Genomic DNA, 22058 nt, shown 5'->3' with positions numbered 1-22058 from the left:
CCTCCAGTTGCCGACTGAAAATTATTCATTATAAGTTTGTACAAAGATATTATTATACACCAGTCAGAAAGTTGAGGTTTCGCCTGTCGGCGGATGATAGGTGTGCTAGATGCCGGATGGAAGGCGCGGGTTTCCTGCATCTTGCCTGGGACTGTGGAGCAATACAGACTTACTGGAGCCAGGTACATGCCGCCCTCCAAGTTATGATTGCTGGCCCTCTCCCTATGGATCCAATCGTGATGCTGCTAGGGTACACCAGAAATGTGCCCAAATCGGATCGTAAATTTGTTGACATTGCGTTACTCCTCGCTAAGCGGAGGATTGCTTGCAGATGGGGAAGGGGAAGAGCGCCAAAGTTTAAGGAATGGTTGGACGACCTCCAATACTGTCAGGAACAACATGGCGTGTATGCGGAGCTACTACCCGCCCGCTGTGCTCCCGGGGACTTTTGGTCCCCCTTACAGGTTTACTGGCTAGCTCAGGCGACGCAAAGTGACTCCTCTGGAGACGACGAGCCGATCCCGGGCCCATGAGCGTATCAGTACTTTACACTTCATACACCCTACTACACCCCACACTACACGCTGTGCATAGCACCCCCTGACTCTGGATGGGGCGACGAGCCTGTTGGTGGAATGCTGGGGGGGGGGAGACTCGGGTAATTGAGGTCCATGAGATATGGAACTAGTGACAGAATTCCGTTAGCCCTACCGTCATCGCGGCACTAAGGGCCGGTGGGAATGTATACATAATGTATACGACAATAGCATGGAGCGGAAGGCGACACAGTGGTGGGAAAGTGCAGCATACCGTCCTCAGTTGAATCTCATGTCGTACACTCATATACATATCACACTCTGAGGTGCAGGGCGGGGATGCGCACACTAGATATACAAGGAGTATGCCACTGCACAAGACTACGCAGTTAGCCGACAAATACAGACAGCGACGATATAGGCTTGGGTTGGACTGCAATGGTGCACCTATTTGACTGATGTTCCAACTGCACACGGAGAGAGGGTGTTTCCCTTTTCTGTGTGCCCCCCCCCCCGGCTAGATGGGATGAAAGGGCTCTAGCCAATTGTCCGCCCACGGTGGTACAATGGGAAGTGTATGTGCATTGTGCTGGCTGCAGTATTGATATTGAACCTAATGCTTTTCTTCTTTCTCTCTAATGAATGTACCAAATACATTGCCATGTTGAACTGCAGATGCTGTAACTGTCCTGCCTTTGTGTTGAACGCATATAATAAAGGTTTAAAAAAAAAAAAACATCTTGACTAACGGTAGTGGAGAGGCCAACAGCAGAAACAATAAGCAACGCTACACCTAACCACCAAACTGACCCAAAGGAAAGAGTAAGAAGAGTCAAGAGAGGAAGGAGAAAAATAAGGCCCATAGGACCAAGACGAAACAAAAGAACCACCCCCAAACCCCCCACCCAGCACGCATGCAGAGGCTACGGCCTACCCCCCCCCCCCCCCCCCCCCCCCCCCCTAGCAGTGTGCCTGTCGCCCAAAAACCGAGTCCCGAAATATAGACTCAGAAAAGAGAAAAAGGAAAGGAAAAAGAAGAAAGGGGAAGGGGAAAGAAATAAGAACGGATGGGAGAGGAGACATGCAATCAAAACGATCTGCTCCCACCCCCCACCTGTGCACAATTGGAACCTATGAGAAGAGGAAGTCACTGCAAAGTCAAATACAGGAACATGATGAGGAAGCGATCATACTTGTACAATCGAAAGTACGCCAATTATCCATGCACGAAGTAGTAGTCCGCTGATGCAAGTTATCTCAACCCTGTCCCTGTCTGTCCAAGGCCATAGACACGGAGTGCACATTGAACCAGAAGCGGACGGGCCAGGGGTGAAACGCAAGAACTCCAGGCCACGATACACGGCACCAGTCATGATGGCCTCGGATCAGACCAGCAAGAAAAAGCAACAGCAACAGCAGGCAGCACGAACAACGCCCCACTGACCAAGAAGGGGCACTCGCTCCGCTAGGACAGACATCGGATCCCGGCTCAGCAGGGCAAGGCGAACAATCGCCGGGAGTCACGGCAAGGCAGGCCCGGACGGACCCCGACCGGAGTCCCTCCGTCATTTCCAATCCTTGGAAGCGCTCCCGATAAAATAGAGCAACGGGCATCCAAACCTCCAGACAAGCGACGGCCGTAGTCTCATCAACCTCGGGGAAGGTCCATGCAGCACAGTTCAGCGGTTGGTCCGCACCCGCGGGGGGCGGCTCAGCGAGCCCGTCAAGAAAATCATCATCCGGCCCAGCAGCATTCAACATCATGGCCTCACGCCAGGATCTCAAGGCAGCGAGGACGTCGCCAATCGTAGGATCACCCCTACAGTATTCAGCAAACGTGCCGTGCAACAGGCCAGTGTTCCCGTCGGCGACGGGTCTGAGATACAGGGCGCTGGCCACCATCTTGTCAGCACGGCGAGGCCACTGTACACTCCAGCCCCGATCCGGTGGCCAGCGGGGTTCAGCGAGAGCCAGCCGGGGACAGTCAACCGCACCAGTGGTGCAGGGAAGCGGGCCACCAAAACATTGGAGGTAGTCGGCGCCTCTGGCCCATGGGCGCCGCCCGCCGAGTCCGGGCTGAGGATTTCAAAATGGCCGGTTAAGAGACAAAGCGGAAACGCGTTTCCCATGCGGTCAACCCCCGTTCGTGGGATGCGGCACCCCGCCACCAGGTCCCACCAGGTCCCCGGACCACCAGTCCGGGTCCGGTCAGTCGCCACCGGTCCAACCGCACAGTGGCCTCTTCGGTCGACCCCTCTCCTCCACCAGGGGCCAGCACAGGAACTTTGTTCCAGTTGGGAGCCGCAGGCACGCCCAGGCCCGCCCGCCTCGCGGGCTCCGAAGCGAACAAGGGCACAGCTCAGGATCCACCGCACCCAGGAGCACCCGGAGCAGATGGTAAGTATCAGCAATCTGTCATGTTTCCATATTTCCTCGAATACATCTTCTCGGGGCAGGATAGGGCACAGGATTAATAAAACAGGCGAGAAGGTCGACGGAGCCGAGCTACAACGCGGCCATCACGGTCGCGAGCTTGGCTCCTCCCCGCTTCTTGGATTTCTTAAGGTCATCGTTGAACCAGGGGGCCTTTTTGCTACCTTGTTTGATCTGGTGGTTTTTCAAGGGTGCTAGTTCGTCAGCGCTGTGGGTGATCCATTGTGTGAGTTTGGTGGCAGCTTGGTTTGGATCCGATGATATAGCAGGAGGGTTTTGGTTAAGCGATGTGAAGAGTTGGTCGGTGGTTATTTTGTTCCAATTTCTTCGAGGAACAAGTTGTGGGGGGTTGTGGGTCAAGGTCTTTTTGTAGTTGAAGTGAACACAGATGTGGTCCGTCCAATGGAGAGCTGTTGTGTGATCGAAGGAGATGTGCTTGCTGGAGTTGAATATAGGGTCGAGTGTGTGTCCGGCAAGGTGGGTGGGGGTGTCAACAAGTTGTTTGAGTCCGACATTGGCCAGGTTGTCCAGAAGGGTGGTGGTGTTGCTGTCGTTTTTCTTTTCCAGGTGGAAGTTGAGGTCTCCCAGTAGGATGTAGTTCTCAGAGTTGAGGGCATGTGGACTGATGAAGTCAGTGATGTCTTTGTTGAATTGTGTGCGGGTTCCTGGTGGTCTATAGATGAGGGTGCCTCTAAGTGTGATCCTGTGGTCGGTGTGGATCTGGAAGTGGAGGTGTTCGGCGGTAGCGAGGTTATCGTCGGAGCTGGTCGCGATTCGGATGGTGTTCTTATGGACGATGGCGATGCCTCCTCCTGTTTGGTTGGTGCGGTCTTTTCGGATGATCTTGTAAGCTTCCGGGATGGCTATGGCGATGTCGGGCGCTGATGAGGTGTTCATCCAGGTTTCTGTAAGGAAGGCGACGTCCGGTGATGCAGTGTCGAGTAGGTCCCAGAGTTCAGTGGCGTGTCTGTGGACCGAGCGGGTGTTCAGCAGGATGCACTTCAGGTTGTTAGAGTCGGAGCTGTGTTTGGAGTTAGTGGATTTGGTGTGGGTCATGATGCAGGCGAACTTGCAGGAGTGGCAGGCGAAGGGTCCGTGGGTGTGTCCTGGGGCAACTCCGCAGCATTGTGGTGTGTGTCCGGGGTTAAGGGCAAAGAGGGTGGCGGCGTCATACGTTATGCGGGTGGAGGGGATTTTGCGGGGGTCTGGCGCTGGGCGCGGTCCAGGCGCGGACGGGCGTAGACGGACTTAGCTTTGGCACACCTTCTGCGCGCATAGGGCGCGACCGCTGCACGTGAACGCTGCACGCAAATGCATCTGTCATAAGTGGAGAAGTGGAGGGGGAGGGGCGAGGGAGGATCAGCTGGGAGGCGGGGGCGCGGTGTAGAGGACGGGCTCCGAGGCACAACAACAACAAAATGGCAGCAGCAAAAGTGAAACTAGAGAGAGGCTGGGGCACAAAGACAATTTAAACAGCTTAGACAATCTGTGATGAAAGCGCTACAAAAATCTATGCAAAAGACAAGCAATGCACTTTACAGTCAGAGCAACACAGCGAGCGCTACAACAGGGACAGCGCAAATGAATAACACAGTGCTTAAGTCAGCTAAAGCGCTATAATTATTTCTAGTACTCAGCAATGCTTATCGCACTACAGCGCTATGACAGACAGCAGCCAGCAAATTTAAAATGATCAGATGAGAGCAAAGAGCGCAGCCCACTGATACCAAAAGGAGAGCAGGGAGCGTGGGGAGCGACCGCTACTGAGAGCGTCAGGTGTGTGTGTTATCTTGACTATCGTGTACTGTGTATACAATTTGCATATAAACTGTCATTGGTCCGTCCGTGTGCCTCGAAGGCACGGAAAAAAGGGCAGAACTGATGTCGTCACGCGATGCCGTGTCTCTATGACGTCCAAGTCCACGTCGGCGCGAAGCTACGAAAAGAATTTCCGAATATTGCTGACGCAAGGGAATATTCACAAGGTGAGGAATCCACTGTGACTGTATCTACCAGAAAAAGCGTTACCGAAGGTAAGTAACTTGTTCTTCAGTTTCAGCACCGGCTAAGGTGCTGACTTCGCTTACAGCACCACTCACTGCACCGGTGACCTTCCCTTCAACACTGGTGCCGATGCTGGAGGAGGATTTGCAGCCCATTCTGCTTTCTAAATCTGAGCAGAATCCACTGTGACCTTGACCAAGGTTGTGCCCTGCTCACGCTGGAACACAGCCAGCAAGTAACTCTTCTGATTTGGATACCTTGTTCTTATTATGTGGTAGGGCCCAGACTTTGCACAATGTTTTCAGCACTGATTCGGACAGTGACAATTTTCATGAAGGGGAATATTCTATTCCTTAATATGTTGAGGAAAGCTATTACGAAGAACTACAAGATACCAGTGGCCTAGTTCTACTCCAGAAGTTTCCACAGAAAGGGTTTTTAGGTCTCGGCCTGCGTAGGCTGCGCTTGTTCAGTCTCGCCAGCGAGATCTTAAGTCTCTTAGTACGGGGCTTGAACCTGCCCCTCTTCTCCATTGGCTGGCTTCCTAAACGGAGGCCAGCCATTGGAGGAAAGGGGCGTCTGTCAGTTTAAGCCCCGTCATTTTGGGTTTCGGGGGCGTGTTTCTTTAAGTTCTTTCTCTCCTCTTCCCATTGGCTGGAATTTTACATTCCAGCCAATGGGAAGAGGAGAGAAAGAAAACACGCCCCGAATCCCAAAATTACGCTGCGTTTCTCCGAGGCATTCTTGCTTCGCCTCGGAGAAACGTGGTGGTGTCATGGCGGAGCTCGCTTGAGGAGTCTTCTGAAGGAACACCATCAACTCCTGCTGACACATCCGGCAAGTAATCACTTTCCACGGAGAAACAAGATAAAGTGATCCACTCCTTGAGGCAGGCATTGTTGCGCTCCGGGACATCCCCGTACAATAATCAACCTCTGGGCCCAGAGAGCGTGCGGCGCTGCGGCCTGAGGAGGCTAGAGACCCTTCCCACAATGCAGTAGAGGGTCTTGCCTGCCGGAGCTGAATTTTGGGCCTATCGGGCCTTGCACACACAGAGGGAGCTGTCTGGCTCCGGAGTCCCTGCACGGACGAGACATCTTGTTTGAAAGGAGGGCCGGTGATTGCGGCTGCGAGAGCGGAGCGGGCCTGTGTACCAGCCGGTGTGAGCAAGGAAGTTGCGGGGCGCCGGCAGTGGACAGCGGGACTCTCTTGACTCCCGCCCAGGTAAGCGGGCTGGTGAGGCCGCGAGGTGGTGAGGGGCGTTGTAGGGCGGCGACACTGCTGCCGCGAAGGCCACGCTTTGGATCTGACCGGGCCCTGGGTGCGGAGGCCAGATCCCTGCCCCTCGCTGGGCCCAGTGAGGGGCATTGCGTTAGGGCCTGCGGTGCCGCTGTGGCGGTGGCAGAGCCCCCCGCATCACTCGCTCCCCACCTGCGGCGGGCCAGCCCTGCGAGCTGCGTCAGGAAGGTAAAAATAGGCTGCGGCTGGTGGTCGGCGGAGTTGCTGGGCCATACCTGGGAAGGCCTATGCGAGGACCTGTGTTCTACTGCAGCTGACTTGTCTTTCATGCTTTGGGGGCGAAGACGGGCCTACCGATTGTATGCTTGGGTCTCCTTTGAGCCCTCTTCCCCTGGAGTTGAGTCCTCGTGTGGGCCGGGAGGCTCGTCCTCTGCTCTGGGGCCCCCTCTCCTCCCGTTGATTTCCCCCAGGTGGACTGGGCCTGGGTCGCACACTGCTCCCGACGTGGCGGGGGGGGCTACTGTGTATGGGGGGGACCTTGGCCTATTGCACTGGACTATTCCCTGGAGTATCCTGGCTGAACCCCCCTCCGCCCTGCATCAATATGGGCAAGCTGCCCAAATTAACGTCTGAAAGTAAGGGACACACTAGGCAGGGAGAGACTGCGTCAGAGGCGGAGGAGAAGGCTATGCAAAAGGTCGGCAGAGCATCCCGCACAGATGACCTATGGACACTCCTCCTGCATGTAAAAGCCAGTTTATGCACAATCGACTCGAAGTTCAATCAGCTGACAGAAAGACTTGACCAAGTGAAGGCCAGCGTCGATACCCACAAAGCAAAAATCACGCAATTGGAGGAAACCCTGTCAGGCAATGACAACGCCCTTGCATCCGGGAACTAGAGGATGCTAGAAATGGACGAGATATTAAGCCTTATCAAAGCTAAGAATCATTGCGATTGTTTTTCTGCCCTCTGTTCCCTCGTTGTCATTGTTTTTCTGCCCTCTGTTCCCTCGTTGTGATCTGTTTTTCTGCCCTCTGTTCCCTCGTTATGATCTGTTTTTCTGCCCTCTTGTCCCTCGTTGTGATAATTTTTTCTGGCCTCTCCTTGCCTCTGTTCCCTTGTTGTGATTGTTTTTGTGCCCTCTGTTCCCTCGTGATCTGTTTTTCTGCCCTCTGTTCCCTCGTTTTGGTCGTTTTTTTCTGCCCTCTGTTCCCTGTGTGTGGCTCTCTGTGTGTGTGGGGGGGGGGGCCTCTGTGTGGGAGGCTCTGTGTGTGTGTGGCTCGATTACCGAGTTTTAATTTTATCCTGAGGCATTCCACCATATCCCTTATTGTATCCTCATACCAGGTTATGCCCTCCTCTGGTGCTAGGGGATCTAATTTCACGGTTAACTGGTGTGCACTCAGTTTTTTTATATATTCGTCTGTAATTCTCGTAGTAAGTCGTTTGGGGTATTCCACCTCTAATGATAGCACTTTTTGTCTATGTGGGGAGCTAAGTACCTGGAGTTCTACCTGCAGAGGGTAATGGTCACTACCCTCCAGCCTAATGATTTCAAATTGTTTAATTAGGTAAAAATTCCAGGCCTAAATAAATGCATAATCTATTGGGCACAATTGTTGTCCTACCTTAAAAGTACGGTTCGCGGGCCGGTCTTCTTCCTTTCTTCCATTTATACAGACCAGACCCATAGCCCCCAGCAGTTGCCCAAGCTCATCATCTTGAGTTGAGATCTCACAGCAGGGAAAATGAGCGGGCTCTATTTTATATATTCCCAGCATATCCCTCAACCAGGGGTCCGTTTTAATGGGATTTAATCTATGATTGAAGTCCCCTAGTCCCTTACTGCCCCACCCATCCTCCCCATTCTGCGAACCGATATCTAGGGTTAAGGTCATCCCCTTTCAGGGCCCTAGTTTCATGGCACCAGTGTTTGTTTTTATCATGACTCTGCGTTTCTGGTTCGGAAAAGCTATGTATAAGAACTGACGTCAGCGCGCGAGGGCGGCGTCTAAGTGCTCCGACAACGTCATCCCGGCGCCGAGGACGGACGCGGAGCCGCAGACGACGCCTACCGACACGCAGGGGTACTGCTACGCAAAATTGTCCGGATCCAGTCTGACGCCTGGGGATATTCTAAGGTAAGGAATCTAATACTAACTACTGTTTCTTACAGATATATCGTTACCGAAGGTAAGTAACTTGTGCGTTAAGCACTTGCAAACCTAATTTTGGTTATCTTAATTAAATTCATATACAAGCTGCCTACCTCATCCATCAAGTCAGGGGGAAAGACACGGAAATCATGCTGAAGATCTTTTCTTTGAATTGGTAGTCAAAATAAATTGTACCCCACTGACATTGCAGTTCGGTGTGGTAGTCTGGAGCATTGTTGCCCACCGTAAAGTGGCAGCATAAATTCCCTAGTTTGTGTGATGTCTGCCTTTTCATTCCAATTTCTTTATTTATTTTTTCCCTTCTAAAAGGGAAGATTTTAAAAAGAAGGAAATAAAAAGCACAATTATCTGGTTAAATTACCTATCTGATAGAGACATCAAGCTGCAGATTCCTTAACTTTGAATTATCCCCAGGCATCAGACTGGATCCGGAATTTTTTTGCAGCAGCACCTCTGCCTGCCGCTGGACGGCACCACACGAACCCGCCCTGACGTCGTCCATGGACGTGACGTCAGCGAGGTCAAGTCCCTCCCAGCGCGCTGACGTCAGTTTCCTTCTTTTCCACGTGCAACGCGGATCCAGAGTAAGAGGTTCCTCTGGCCTGTTTTCAGACCCCCTTGATGCTTCGCATCTGGAACAGTGTGCAATGCCTTCGGGCTTTAAAAGTGTGCCTCCTGTTCGCGGCAAATGTCCGCAACGGACCCACACCTTATCTGCATGTAATGTCTGGGCGAACACCACGACTCAACGGATTGCGAAGCCTGCCAACAACTCAAACCGAAGTCCCGGCGGGAGCGCTGGATGAAACTACTTTAGGCTCCCTTGTCCTAGTCGTAGTCGTCACGGCCCCTCGCCTCCTCTTTGGCGGAAGGTCTCGGTGGCAGTGGATTCCGTTTGCGGCGTCGGTTGCCGTTTGGTTCCCTTGTGCGTCGCTCGTCCGTTCCAGGTAAGTCCTGGCGCATGTCGCTGAGGTCCTCGACCGCCCTTCCTTCTGTTGTCAGAGTCACTAGTTCCCGGAATTCTCGGGCCATGCGCCCCGGGAATCGTCCCTCTCCTATCTGCCTTTTCCTGAAGCGGGGCGACTCAGACCCAGAGGGCAGCCTAAGCTGCGGCCCTGCGGGCCTCCCTAGGGCGTCCTCGGACCCTCCACTACGTGCGGGGTCTCCGGTGGACTTACCGGTGGGTTCGCCCTCGACTGAGCCTGTTGCCTCTCGGGATGATGGAGATATGGCGTCATCAGGGCGCGACCCGGCTGGGTTGCCCTCTTCGAACCATAGCACCCCTACCACAGCACATAGTCCTGTGGGGCTCCCTGTGGCGTTGCAGGTGGTTGCTGGTGTTCGCAGCTTGGCTCCGAGCCCACCTCGGCCTTCCGGACAGGCTGCTGCCTTTTTGGAGGCTGAGCCAGTCCCGGTTGGGCGCCGTAGGCTTGCCTCCCCGGCTCCGGCACAGTTCCCTTCTTCGGAACCGGAGCCTGTTGTGGTTGAGGCTGAGTCGGCGCTGGACATGGCCGAGTCAGCACTGGACGAGGTAGAGTCGGTGCCGGCCAAGGACACCCTGGCGCCGCCTCGACGCCGGATCATTGACTCCTTTCCATAGACTTCTGGGCTCGGCAGGCATCGGGTAATCCGGTGGCTCATTCTATCATGCACTGCCACCGCCCTGCTCCAAACGATCTAGTTTTCTTATTTGTTCATCCAGATGTTCAGGGGCTTGTTCTGCAAACTGATTTTCCTTGCTTGCCTCAGCTGCTGCTTCCTCCTTCCCGGGAGTCCAGATGGCTAGAGTCGTGGGGTCGTAATTTTTTCGCCTCCACTAGCGCAGCTCTTCGCTCACTCAATACTGTGTGTCTCTTGGCTCGGCCTACTTCTGCCCTTTGGGACTCTGCAGAGTCTCTTCTTTCTTCCACCTCTGAGGGCGCTTGTGTTGACCTCCTCTATCTTATCCGTGATGGCCATGATCTGGCGGAATTTACTATCCGCTCAGCCCTGGATACCTCGGATTCCTAAGGCCGAGCTATGGCTGGTTCGGTTGCACTACAATGCCATGCTTGGTTGCGGGATATAATCATCCCGGAGAATATCTGGGAATGCCTTGTTGACCTGCCCTTTGATGGGGTCCTTTTGTTTGATACCCACGCCGATTCGGCGGTTCAGCGTCTCCTTGCGGACTTTCGCCCTCCCCCATAGGTCTGTACTTAGCAGTTCTCAGGTTGTCATATCCTGGGGTGGTTACCTTTTCATTTAGCGTCCACCAGTTGGACTATGCATTTTTGGGCTAGCAGTAAGCCTACAGTGGCGGTGTTCCACAGGTTGGTGTGTTCTGTCCTCTGACTGTGGTTTACCCTAAGAGGTGTTCCCCTGTTTTTCTTGCGGGCTCAAAGTTCAAAGTTCAAAGTTTTTATTTTTGTTACGGTACTCTTACGAGGACCACAAATAAAATATACATTTATACATTCCATATTAATACATTTTCAATGAGATTTTCAAAAACTTAAAAATTCTGTAACAAACGAATTCATTAGGGGGGCTTTTACATAGTGATAAAAAGTCTTGTGAGCTAGTGATCCTGCAGGACCGGTAGATGGGCTTAAGACATGTTGACCTTGCATTTACAATTTCTGCATTAGGGCATATAAAAAACAAGTGTTCCAAATTTTGGTTGCCTCCTTGACAAAGGGTACAAAGGGCAGAGCTGTCGGGCCTCCAAGAGGAAGTAAAGGTTTGTACAGGAAGTGTTCCAAGGCGCAACATCATAATTGCACGCCTTGCGCCATGTTGAAGAGTATACTCTAGGTAAGGCTGACGTTGTTTGTATTCCTGCAAGGCTACATAAAATTTATATGACGATAGTCTATTACAATGAGAGTGATCAATCTCGTAGCTCAATTTGGGAGTGAAGTTTTTTAGAAAAAGTTTGAGTTGAGCTGGTGACCACGTAGACAAAATTTCCACATTGACTTTTGCAAGCTGTAGAGCCTCTCGCATATTTTTAGTAAAGGTAGTATGAGTAGAGCTACTCTCGAATGTCTCTACTTTTAGCAATCTTCTTAAAGTACCTTCTTTTGAAAGAAGAAGATTATGGGCCCACCTTATGATGCTCGCTATAGCTGTAGCATATGCGCTCGTGATGGTACATTCCAGTCTCAATGCCTGTACTGGGGTAGATGTTGAAATCTTCAGTAGTTTTTTCAATATTCTTCCTTCTGCTAAATCCATATATGACCATTGATTTAGAGGTATATATTCCGATGCATAGGACAGGACCGGTGTGATTTTAGCTCGATAGACTTGAATCAGTGCAGAGAAATGTCTATGTCCAGTGGCCGAATATAAGCGGGACAAGGCCCCAGCATGCAGATCACTTTTCCTTTTCAGGTGGTTGATTTGATTGATGTTGCTCATGTTTTGTGAGAAAATTCTACCCAGATATGTATACTCCTTTACTTGTTCTAGTTTCTCACCTCCCAGCTTCCATTCGTACCGTACCCTTTTCTTCTGATTTGAAAAGGCAACCACTTTTGTTTTGTTCGTATTTGGGATTAGGTAATTTTTCCTTGAATACTTATATAAAATATCTAAAAGATTTTGTAGTCCGAAAGGTGTTAGGTCAAACATGACTATATCGTCTGCATACAGCAGGGAATGGATATATTCAGTGGCTATCTTAGGAGGAGTACATATCCCTTGCTGCAGTTGGGAAGGTAGGTCACTTAAATACAGTGAGAATAAAATTGGAGCCAAGAGGCACCCTTGTTTCAGGCCATTTGATGTTCGTATTACCTTCGATAGGCCCTTGTCACTTCCCATTTGGACGCGGCACCAGGTGTCACTGTGTAGATTCACTATCAGATGTAATAGCTGCTCCGGGATCCCCATTATTCTCAATTTTGACCACAGGGTCGGTCTATCCACTCGATCGAAGGCTGTCGAGTAATCAATGAACGCTGCGTAAATAGTTTGTTTTTTCCCTGTTGCGTACTTATCTAATATAGTTTGGAAGATTGCTACATTGTCAGTGACAGAGTGGTGTGGGCGAAATCCGGACTGAAATTTAGGAATTAGACCTAATGAGAAAGCCCAATTTTTCAGCCTATCCAGGATTTCTGCTGCAAAAATCTTCCCAGCAGCGTCCATGAGGGCAATTTGCCTATAATTTCCCGGTGTGTTTCTTTTTCCTTTTTTAAAAATCGGGATTATGATACTTCCTTTCCAGGAATTTGGCATTTGACCACTGTCGAATACATAGTTAAATAGCGGCGAGAGCACCGTTCCCCACTCTTTATGGTCTATTTGGTAGACCTTGACAGGTATCTGATCGGGGCCAGATGCACCTGTACTCCTTGCCTTCCTGATATTCATAGAGACTGACACTGCCGACGTTTTATTGATCGTAATATCTTTAGTTTCCACGTTTTCTCCTCCCACTTCTTCATTTTTAATATATTCATTCTGTTTGTATAGCTCACGTAGGTATATGTCCCAGTTTTCTTCTGATACAGGTGTAGCCTCCAGCTTTTTTTTGGATCCTGTCATTGTTGCGATCAGTGACCAATATTTACGTTGATTATTATGTTTAGCTGCTAGCTGGATTTCAGTCCAATTAAAGTCCTGCTTCAGTTTTTTCTGTTTAGTTTTTTCTCGTCGTATTTGATTCTTTAATCTATTGATTTCCTGACGAGAATTCCAGATACTGGGCGCGTATCAGTCTATTGATTTGTTTTACGACTGGTTGATTCCAGTTTTTATTCTTGTTTTTCCATTTTCTTTTTGCTGGTCTGTGGTATTCTAGCTTACTTTGCAGAGCTTGTTTGAGATTATTCGTTAGATGTTCAAAGTTCTTTACAGGATCATCTGAATATATGTTGGTCAATATATTGGTTTCAGTAATTAGTTGCCGCAGATATTCCAGATTTTCTGTCCCCCAGTAAATGCGACGCCTAGTTGTGTTTACTTCCGTTTTTTCTGTAAGAAATAGTGGCTGGTTATAAAAAGAGGACGGTGCAATCCAGTGGGTTGAAAGGTTTAAAAGAGCGTGATCACTTTCTGCAGTGAATATTATCGAAAGTTGACTCATTTGTTCTTTTCCTTCGATCCCGCATATAAAGTAATCAATAGTTGAAGGAGTTCCATTTCCTTGCCGTGTGTATGTTGCTGGTATATCACCATTGATGTTACCGTTTAATATAATCCCATTAATGCCAGAGAGAAAAGCTAGTAGTGCGCGTCCCCTCTTATCCGATTTAGTTCCTTTTGGGAATTCAGGGAGTGATGATTCCAGAGATTCCTCTTTGAGGAGACGAGCCCATTTCTTTATCTCGCAGTTAGAAATTTTAGCATTCAAGTCCCCCATTATGAGGTATGGCAAGTGAGATTGATCATCAATTATATGAGTGATAATTTCCATTAGGCGGTCAAACAGCAAATCATTATTATTACTGCTGGGAGGTGCGTAAATATTGAAAAGTAATATTTTTTCTAGTTTGGCAGAGGCATGGGTTCTAAGGGATACTTTTAAACATTGTAGATTGTCTGTGTTTGTGTTAATTATTTCCTGTGACCAAGAGTGATCTTCTTTTAATAATATTGCCAGACCACCCTTGGCGTGTCCCCTTCTTGATCTTTTTGCCAATGTTTCGTATACATAGTATCCTCTTTGAGTAAAGGTATTGATTAACCATGTTTCCTGGAGGGCGATGATATCAGGGGAATTTTTAATTGCATGTTTCATTTTTATATCAGTTTTCCCTGCCAGGTTCCAGGACAATAACGTCAGACCTTTGCTAAACTTCGCGTTGTTGTGAATTTACCATTTTTTTGCTGTTTAAGGTTTCTGATAACCATGCCCATGATTTTATTGAGTTCTCAGTGTTGCTAAAGGTGGGATTCCGAGACCAGACTGACCTCTCTCCTTGAATTACTTGTATTTTGAGTAGATCTTTCCTCATAGTACTTGATGCTAGGTCTCCCCAATTAGAACTGTTGTTTTCTTTTCTTCTGTGAGTTTGTCCTAATATACCATTATTTGAGTTGTTGGTTTTGAAATCTTCCACCGAAATTACATCATAGCCATTTTTGTGAAGAATTTCCTTCTCTCTGATTATTATTCCAGGCAAAACCGGTGAATAAAAGGATACCTGTACTAGTTTGTTATTTTCTTTTATTGGAAACAGAACTAAGTCAATTTCTTTGCTGGTCAGAGAATTCAAGGATGGAATTTCTTGTAATAGATTGATGATTTTACCGCGATTAAACGGCTCCTTATCTGAAGGAAATAGCTCTTCAATAGTTATGTGTTTGGATGGATTTATTTCCCATGATTGGAAATTATTGTCATATGGTTCTTTTATGTCCATGTTATTTTGCGATGTAGGTCTATTTTCTATCGGAGGACAAAATTCATCTGCTTCAGGATTTAAGGGTTTTTCTGATGATGTTTTTTGAATTACTGGAGTGTTCACCAGGTTTACAGGATTAAATTTTTGGAATTTGAGCCTATTCCCTTTTTTCCTCTGTATTCTCCTCATAGGTTTTCTCTTCTTCTTCCCCTTTACTTTTTCCCTAGTATTACTTTTTTCAGACTGTTCTCTTTGGTTGAAGTCCTGTTCAGCAGTAACTCCCGATAGCTCAGTTTTATTTTTTCCGATAATCTGATCGCGATTGTTATCGGATACTTTATTCGAAAAAATCGGATAGTGTTTGGTATTGTTCTCAGCTTTGATTTCCAGTTCTTCTTTGAACAGTTTTTTAAGTGAATATGTGATAGGAGGTTTTTCTTTGTTTTTTGATCCATTAGTTTTATTGTTGATTATTAGTACGTCGTTCGTTTGTGTGCTTGCTTCCTGTTGTTTTGGGGTGGCACTTCCATTTTTATGAAATTCATCTGTTTGTTGTGATTCGACTTCTCCGGTTTGTTTTGATGAGACTTTAGTTAGATCTTTTTTCTTTTTTTCTTCAACCAGGAATTTAAGTATTCCTATTTGTACTTCTAAAGTATCGTCTGAGTTAGCTAAAATGTGTCCAAGATGTGTTAGTACTGAATCCAGAATTTCTTGCAGTGAGAAGAGTGCTTTTGATATGGGAGAGGCAGTATTTCCAGAGTTTTGGTTTATAAAATTTGGGTCTGATAGATTGGTCAGATTAGAAAAAAGGTTAGGTGATTTTTCTGGCGAACTGGTTTGGGGATGTCTTTGACTTAGCAATATTTCTTTATTTTCTTCTTCGGTCTTTGAGTTATGATTTGCGGATACGTCGAAAAATAAGTCGTTGTCCTGATTTTTTATAGGTGTTATAGTTGTTATTTGAGACACAACTAGACGAGATTTTTGACATTCTTCCGAAGGAGAGTAATTTGCCAAATTACTCTCTATTGTTATTTGACCTTGTTTGTTGGATTTCTGGTCAGAAAAATGTAACGGATCAGGTTCAACCAACTTATTTTGATCATCATTAGAGTTTGGGGAAAGAAACTTTTTCTTGGAGAGGGTAGAGAAGTATTCACTTATAGCAGGAGTGCTTGATATTTGTCCTGGTTTTAGTGACTTGTCTACAGATTTTCTTACAGCTGCGTCCATCCCCATTCGCCTCATGTAGATTGTCCGTGAGCGTAGTTTTTTTAGCACCCTCATACTTGGGGACAGAAATCTGTTTTATAGATGTAATGTATAGTATTATTAATATGCTGTGGCTTGTCTTAATCACACTATCTCAGTTGATCAGTAAAGGAATGAGGGTTTTTTACACGTATGAATCAAAAGTTTAGTTGAATAGTTTCCTCTTGTAGTGAGCGTTAGTGGGGTGGCCCGTCCCGTCCTCGGTCGTCCCCGGACGGCCACAGACGGCCCGCCCTTTTGCCCGGGCTTATCCCCGCGCTTGGTCCCGCGCGCGTCCCGCGTCGCGGGATGCGAGATGTTATCTATATACGTTTCGTTGGGGGCGTGTCCGTGGGCGGTTCGCCTGGGGGAAGAGGAACCAGGTGAACACCGCTAAGGATTCTGGTCCTCGCAGTCCCCCAGGCTAGGTGCTCTCGCTGTTTACACCCTGGCCTCAACCCCTCTGACTCCAGCTGGGAGCGACAGGCATAGCGTGCCGAGTGCAGCTCACGCTCACACCAGCGAGTCAGGGGGAGGCAGCGCCACGACACAGTGAGGAATCAGCGTCAGCTTCAGACAGCCAGCACAGGCTGCAGACGGTAAAACGAGTTCTCTTGCTCAGCAGAAGTAGAAACAGTAGATCAGCAGCAGTTTTGAGCTCCTGTGAGTGGCGCCCGCGAAGCGGGTGTCACGAATCTTTAAACAGGTCGTTGGGGGCGTGTCCGTGGGCGGTTCGCCTGGGGGAAGAGGAACCAGGTGAACACCGCTAAGGATTCTGGTCCTCGCAGTCCCCCAGGCTAGGTGCTCTCGCTGTTTACACCCTGGCCTCAACCCCTCTGACTCCAGCTGGGAGCGACAGGCAGAGCGTGCCGAGTGCAGCTCACGCTCACACCAGCGAGTCAGGGGGAGGCAGCGCCACGACACAGTGAGGAATCAGCGTCAGCTTCAGACAGCCAGCACAGGCTGCAGACGGTAAAACGAGTTCTCTTGCTCAGCAGAAGTAGAAACAGTAGATCAGCAGCAGTTTTGAGCTCCTGTGAGTGGCGCCCGCGAAGCGGGTGTCACGAATCTTTAACCAGGTCGTTGGGGGCGTGTCCGTGGGCGGTTCGCCTGGGGGAAGAGGAACCAGGTGAACACCGCTAAGGATTCTGGTCCTCGCAGTCCCCCAGGCTAGGTGCTCTCGCTGTTTGCACCCTGGCCTCAACCCCTCTGACTCCAGCTGGGAGCGACAGGCAGAGCGTGCCGAGTGCAGCTCACGCTCACACCAGCGAGTCAGGGGGAGGCAGCGCCACGACACAGTGAGGAATCAGCGTCAGCTTCAGACAGCCAGCACAGGCTGCAGACGGTAAAACGAGTTCTCTTGCTCAGCAGAAGTAGAAACAGTAGATCAGCAGCAGTTTTGAGCTCCTGTGAGTGGCGCCCGCGAAGCGGGTGTCACGAATCTTTAACCAGGTCGTTGGGGGCGTGTCCGTGGGCGGTTCGCCTGGGGGAAGAGGAACCAGGTGAACACCGCTAAGGATTCTGGTCCTCGCAGTCCCCCAGGCTAGGTGCTCTCGCTGTTTGCACCCTGGCCTCAACCCCTCTGACTCCAGCTGGGAGCGACAGGCAGAGCGTGCCGTGTGCAGCTCACGCTCACACCAGCGAGTCAGGGGGAGGCAGCGCCACGACACAGTGAGGAATCAGCGTCCGCTTCAGACAGCCAGCACAGGCTGCAGACGGTAAAACGAGTTCTCTTGCTCAGCAGAAGTAGAAACAGTAGATCAGCAGCAGTTTTGAGCTCCTGTGAGCATGATATACTCCAGGTGGGGTACCCGAATGCTATTGTGTAGCTCCGCCCTGCGCCAGGCAGACGTGGCGGTCCATTTGGGTTCTCTACGTCTACTGACGCCATCATCTTACCGTTGGACGGTTTTCAGTGTTGTGCCTTCTGGCGCTGCCTCCTACACGCCACTGGTCTTGCCTTGCTTGAGTGCCTCATTCTCCTCTTCTAGAGGTTTTTTCCTTGTACTAACTCTTTTCAGTGTATTTCAACATGCTTCAAAATGAGGCTGCCTCCTGCCACTGGTGCATTAGGAGGGTTCCTCCTATGGTGCCCGCAGCTGTGTGGTCTCTGGGATTGACCGTTGAGTATCCCTTTTTACACACCTCCACCTCTCTTCGCTTCTACAAAGTCTGGTCCTATATCCCCGTTTTTCGAGGAGCAGTTGGGGGCCTTGTACTTAAGCTTGCCATCATTCTGCACGGTGGTGTTTTTCTTAGCACGTTTATATTGCACTTCGGTACCTTTTCCTGCATCTTCGGCAATGGGGGTTCCTAGGGTGCCGTTCCCTGGGGTGGTGCTCAGCCCCTGGATGCTCTTTTCTTGGGGGTCTTGTCTGTACCGTTCATGTCCTTCACAGTCCCTCTCTTCTGTGGGGGTGCATTTCCCCTCCGGGTCGGAGGTGGTGGTCTGGAGATCTGATGATGTTCTCAACAGCTATGCGTGTTCTTCTTCACGGTTCCTATAGGCACCTTCGGTGCCGCGGATGCCACACTCTTTGGATGTGTCTTTTTCCTTTGGGTGTCACCCTAATCGGTGTCTGGTGTGCCTACGGGACAGTTCCTCTGATGAAGGTGGTCCCAGGTGTTGCGCCCTGCGTCTGTCTTCCGTGGGTGCGTTCTCCCCTTGGCCTTCAAACTGCCTTGTTGGGCAGTCCTATTCTCATCTTAGCTACACCACCTTGTCTCCGTAGAGGTCTGCTATGTGCATGTTCTCATTGTGGTCCGCCTCTGTGTGCTTCAGCGTGGTGCTGTCCGCCCCTGTCACCTTTGTGTGACTAAGTGTGCACTTGGCATGTCTTATGTTCCCGCCTGTACTTCTGAGATGTTGCTCAGTACCTGCCTCTTGCCCTTAGCTTCCTGGATGCTGCCTGTCTGGCCTCCCTTGCGTGGGCTTGCCTGGTAGGCTCTGGTTACGTCCCTCCATATTGTCCTCTATCTTTCGTTGGTGTCAACTTAGTACACCATTGAGCTCTGAGAGTAGTTCCTCGTTATGAACTCTGGGAGTAGTTCCTCGTTATGAACTCTCTCTTCCGTTCTGGGATATGGCTTAGTGCCGTTTCTACATCTCATACTCACACGGGTGTGGTCTCGCGCCATTCTGGCAGTCTTGTGATACCTTGCCTCCCGTTGTCTTTTGCTCTCCGAGCTGCTTGGGTTGCTGACTGGTTGAATCCGCCACAGCTTTCCTCATAGTCCATCACTCTGTGGCCGGCTCAGTGCTATCGGGCACTTTCTGATTGTTCTGTCGCAGACACACCTCCCCCTTGGGGTATAGCTGTGGTATCTATTCTGAGTTAAGGAATCTGCGGCTAGATGTCTCTATCAGATGTACAAGTTACTTACCTTCAGTAACGATGTATCTGTTAGAGACGTTGTCTAGTCGCAGATTCCTTAACGCCCACCCATCCTCTCCATTCTGCGAGGACCTTGTCAGGTGGGCTTCTCCACTTTGCCTCCTTTCAGTTGGCACTGGTCTTCATCCAGGGTGCTAAAATTGGTGCGACCCTTTTAAGAATTGCCGGATGCAGCGCCTCCCTCCAGGTGGCTTCTCTTCCATTAGAGCGGTGCTTTTTGCTTTGTCTTCACCGGTAAATTCTTCTTCCCTTTCTCTGCATTCCTCCACTCTGGTCCTTCCAGTGTGGGGTCTTCTCCTGTTGCTTTCCCTCCCTCCCGCCACTTCCATCGACTTAGGGCTCTTGTCTCCTCTACAGTCGTCTTCTTTGGGATCTGCTGGGCTGTGCTTCGGCCTTTTATTACTATTGGGGTCGCAGTAGATTGTTGTTCTTCCTGTGCTCCACCCTTGTTGGCCGGCACAGTTCTACGTTGTTATAACAGTCTACCCTTTGTCTGTCGAGATGTTCTTCTCTTGTTACTCAGCCTCAGGGGGGGGGTCAACACTTGGCTTTGCGGGGTTGTTTTTCAGAGCGAAGCTCTACCTTTACTTCTTGGTTTGTAAGTAGACAGTGTCTGATACTGTCCTTAATGATGGTGTTATGCACCATTCAATTTCTTTGTTTTATGGATATTTTCCTCCTTCGCACACTGTTCCCCTACTTTCACAGTTTTGTTGGTGGCTCCGCGTTGTGCAGCAGAAACGTTTTTCAGAAGAAAACTGATGTCAGAGCGCAGTGAGGGACTTGTATGACCTCGCTGACGTCATGTCCATGGACAACGTCAAGGCTGGGTCGTGTGGCGGCGTCCACCGGCGAGCAGAGGTGCTGCTGCTAAAAAATTACGGATTCAGTCTGATGCCTGAGGATAATTCTAAGTTAAGGAATCTGCGGCTAGACGTCTCTACCAGATACATCGTTACCGAAGATCAGGAACTCGTACCATATTTCAGTTGCAAAACAAAAGTGGGTTTCGGATGGTGATTTTAGAGCGAGCCAAGTCCGAGATCTCTCAGACCTCTGACCTGGCTCCCTCTTCTGGGGCCCTGTTTTGCATTTTGGTGCAGGAGGGTCGTCTGGAGAAAAATACTGTGTGATTCACCTAGATCTCTGTAGCTTGTGAGGGCTGCAAACCAGTCAGACCATGCTCCAAGTCATGGAAGTAAGAGCCACGACTCAGAGGAGCAGGTTCCAGACCTGGGGCCAATGTCTGATTCCCTAAAGATCAAGACATGGGGTCTTCCGCTTCTGAGAGCTGTGGCATAAAAGAACCCAGTGACCCAACACTAATGGGACTTGGTAAACTTAAGGCCCACGCTGGCTAGTTGGAGAGCTCTGAACTGTGTGGCCTAATGATGCTTGGAACATTGCCCACAGGTACCCCCCCTCCCTCTCATCCCATGGGATATGCTAGCTGTGTGGTCCACTCTCAGCACAAATATGCCTTGTAATTAAAATAAAGAGGCACTTAACAAGTACAAAGCACGTTTGTTTTCCCCTAGTCAAACTTCACAATTGTCGGAGGAAAAAATAATTGAAAGTCTTAGGGAGAGACTTTGATTTGTCCGCAATAGGAAAACTTTAACTACACTTCCTCCAATTTTGAACAAAGGATGATTTCAATTGTTGTCTTGTGACCATTTTGAAAAACCAGTTATCAAAGATAGAGGGAGATTAACAGGTTAATGAGGAAAAGATCTTGAGGAAAGGAGGAATCCATCACCACAGCAATCCAGAATCTATTGTCCCAGTCACTTACTTTCTATTCTGCCACTCATGTACAGGTGCAAAAGTGTATTGTCTACCAAGAGTATGATGGAAATGATGTAAATGGGGCACTGTCATAGTGTAGCTGGGCAGCACACAAGGCAAGAAGCAAACTGAGAGAAAGAAACAACGTGTGGCATCTATGGCTGATCAGCGTATCCTCATTTTCCCAGATTGCAGTCAAACCGCATAAAAGACAATGCTTAAACTTTAAAATCTTAATCTCTGCAAAGTTTAAGGTCCCTGTTGATAGTCATTAGCATATTTTCACACAAACTAAGGCGGATGATTCGTTCTTTGAGGTGAAAGAAACCGAAGGCACCACAACAAGACATATTGTCTAACTTAATTTCGTGGGATGACTATAGGTGCTGTTTTGTGCATGATCTGTTGGTCAGATATTTTAGAATTTAAGAATGTATTGTTTTGTTTGTTTATTTCCAATACAAAGCATAGTGTCAAGGTGTGAAAACTGCAATACACATGATGGATTACTAGGATTACAAGTATCTAACTACCAACTTTTCCTTACATACAAAACTGCAGCAGAAAGCACTGGTTATCATTAATGTTACTACATGTAGAATGGTTGGTGGTTTGGCAGGTGTCACCTCCCTATAGGTTGTTCTAAATTCTAGTGGTTATAAAGTAGGACTTTGACAACCGTTCTGTGGAACCCCTGTTCCAGCAATGCATGGCCCTTTTCGCCTCACCACTAAATTTGTAAGATGAACAGAAACTTCAGGGTTTCATTCTGTTCCCAAGCATTTGTTCCTACCTACCTCGGTGTAGTGATACAGTTCAACACAGTACTCTGTATTATATCAAACATCACTTAAATATTATTAGAAAAATGATGCATAATTAGTGTGCAAT

At 49.1% G+C, this 22058-nt stretch overlaps 1 protein-coding gene across 1 annotated transcript in view; it reads left to right on the top strand.

Moving 5' to 3' along the window:
* HECTD4 (HECT domain E3 ubiquitin protein ligase 4) overlaps positions 1-22058 on the top strand; it is a 2691195-nt gene that overhangs the window by 1264084 nt on the left and 1405053 nt on the right. The window contains exon 47 of the mRNA XM_086943079.1: positions 14847-14856. Coding sequence (XP_086799205.1) covers positions 14847-14856 — 10 coding nt within the window. The remainder of the gene's footprint in view (positions 1-14846; positions 14857-22058) is intronic.

Source organism: Lissotriton vulgaris, chromosome 11 (assembly GCF_964263255.1).
Source record: "Lissotriton vulgaris chromosome 11, aLisVul1.2, whole genome shotgun sequence".
NCBI lineage: Eukaryota > Metazoa > Chordata > Amphibia > Caudata > Salamandridae > Lissotriton > Lissotriton vulgaris.
The sequence above is the reverse complement of the archived record's forward strand: the minus strand, read 5'-3'. Positions and strand labels throughout refer to the sequence as shown.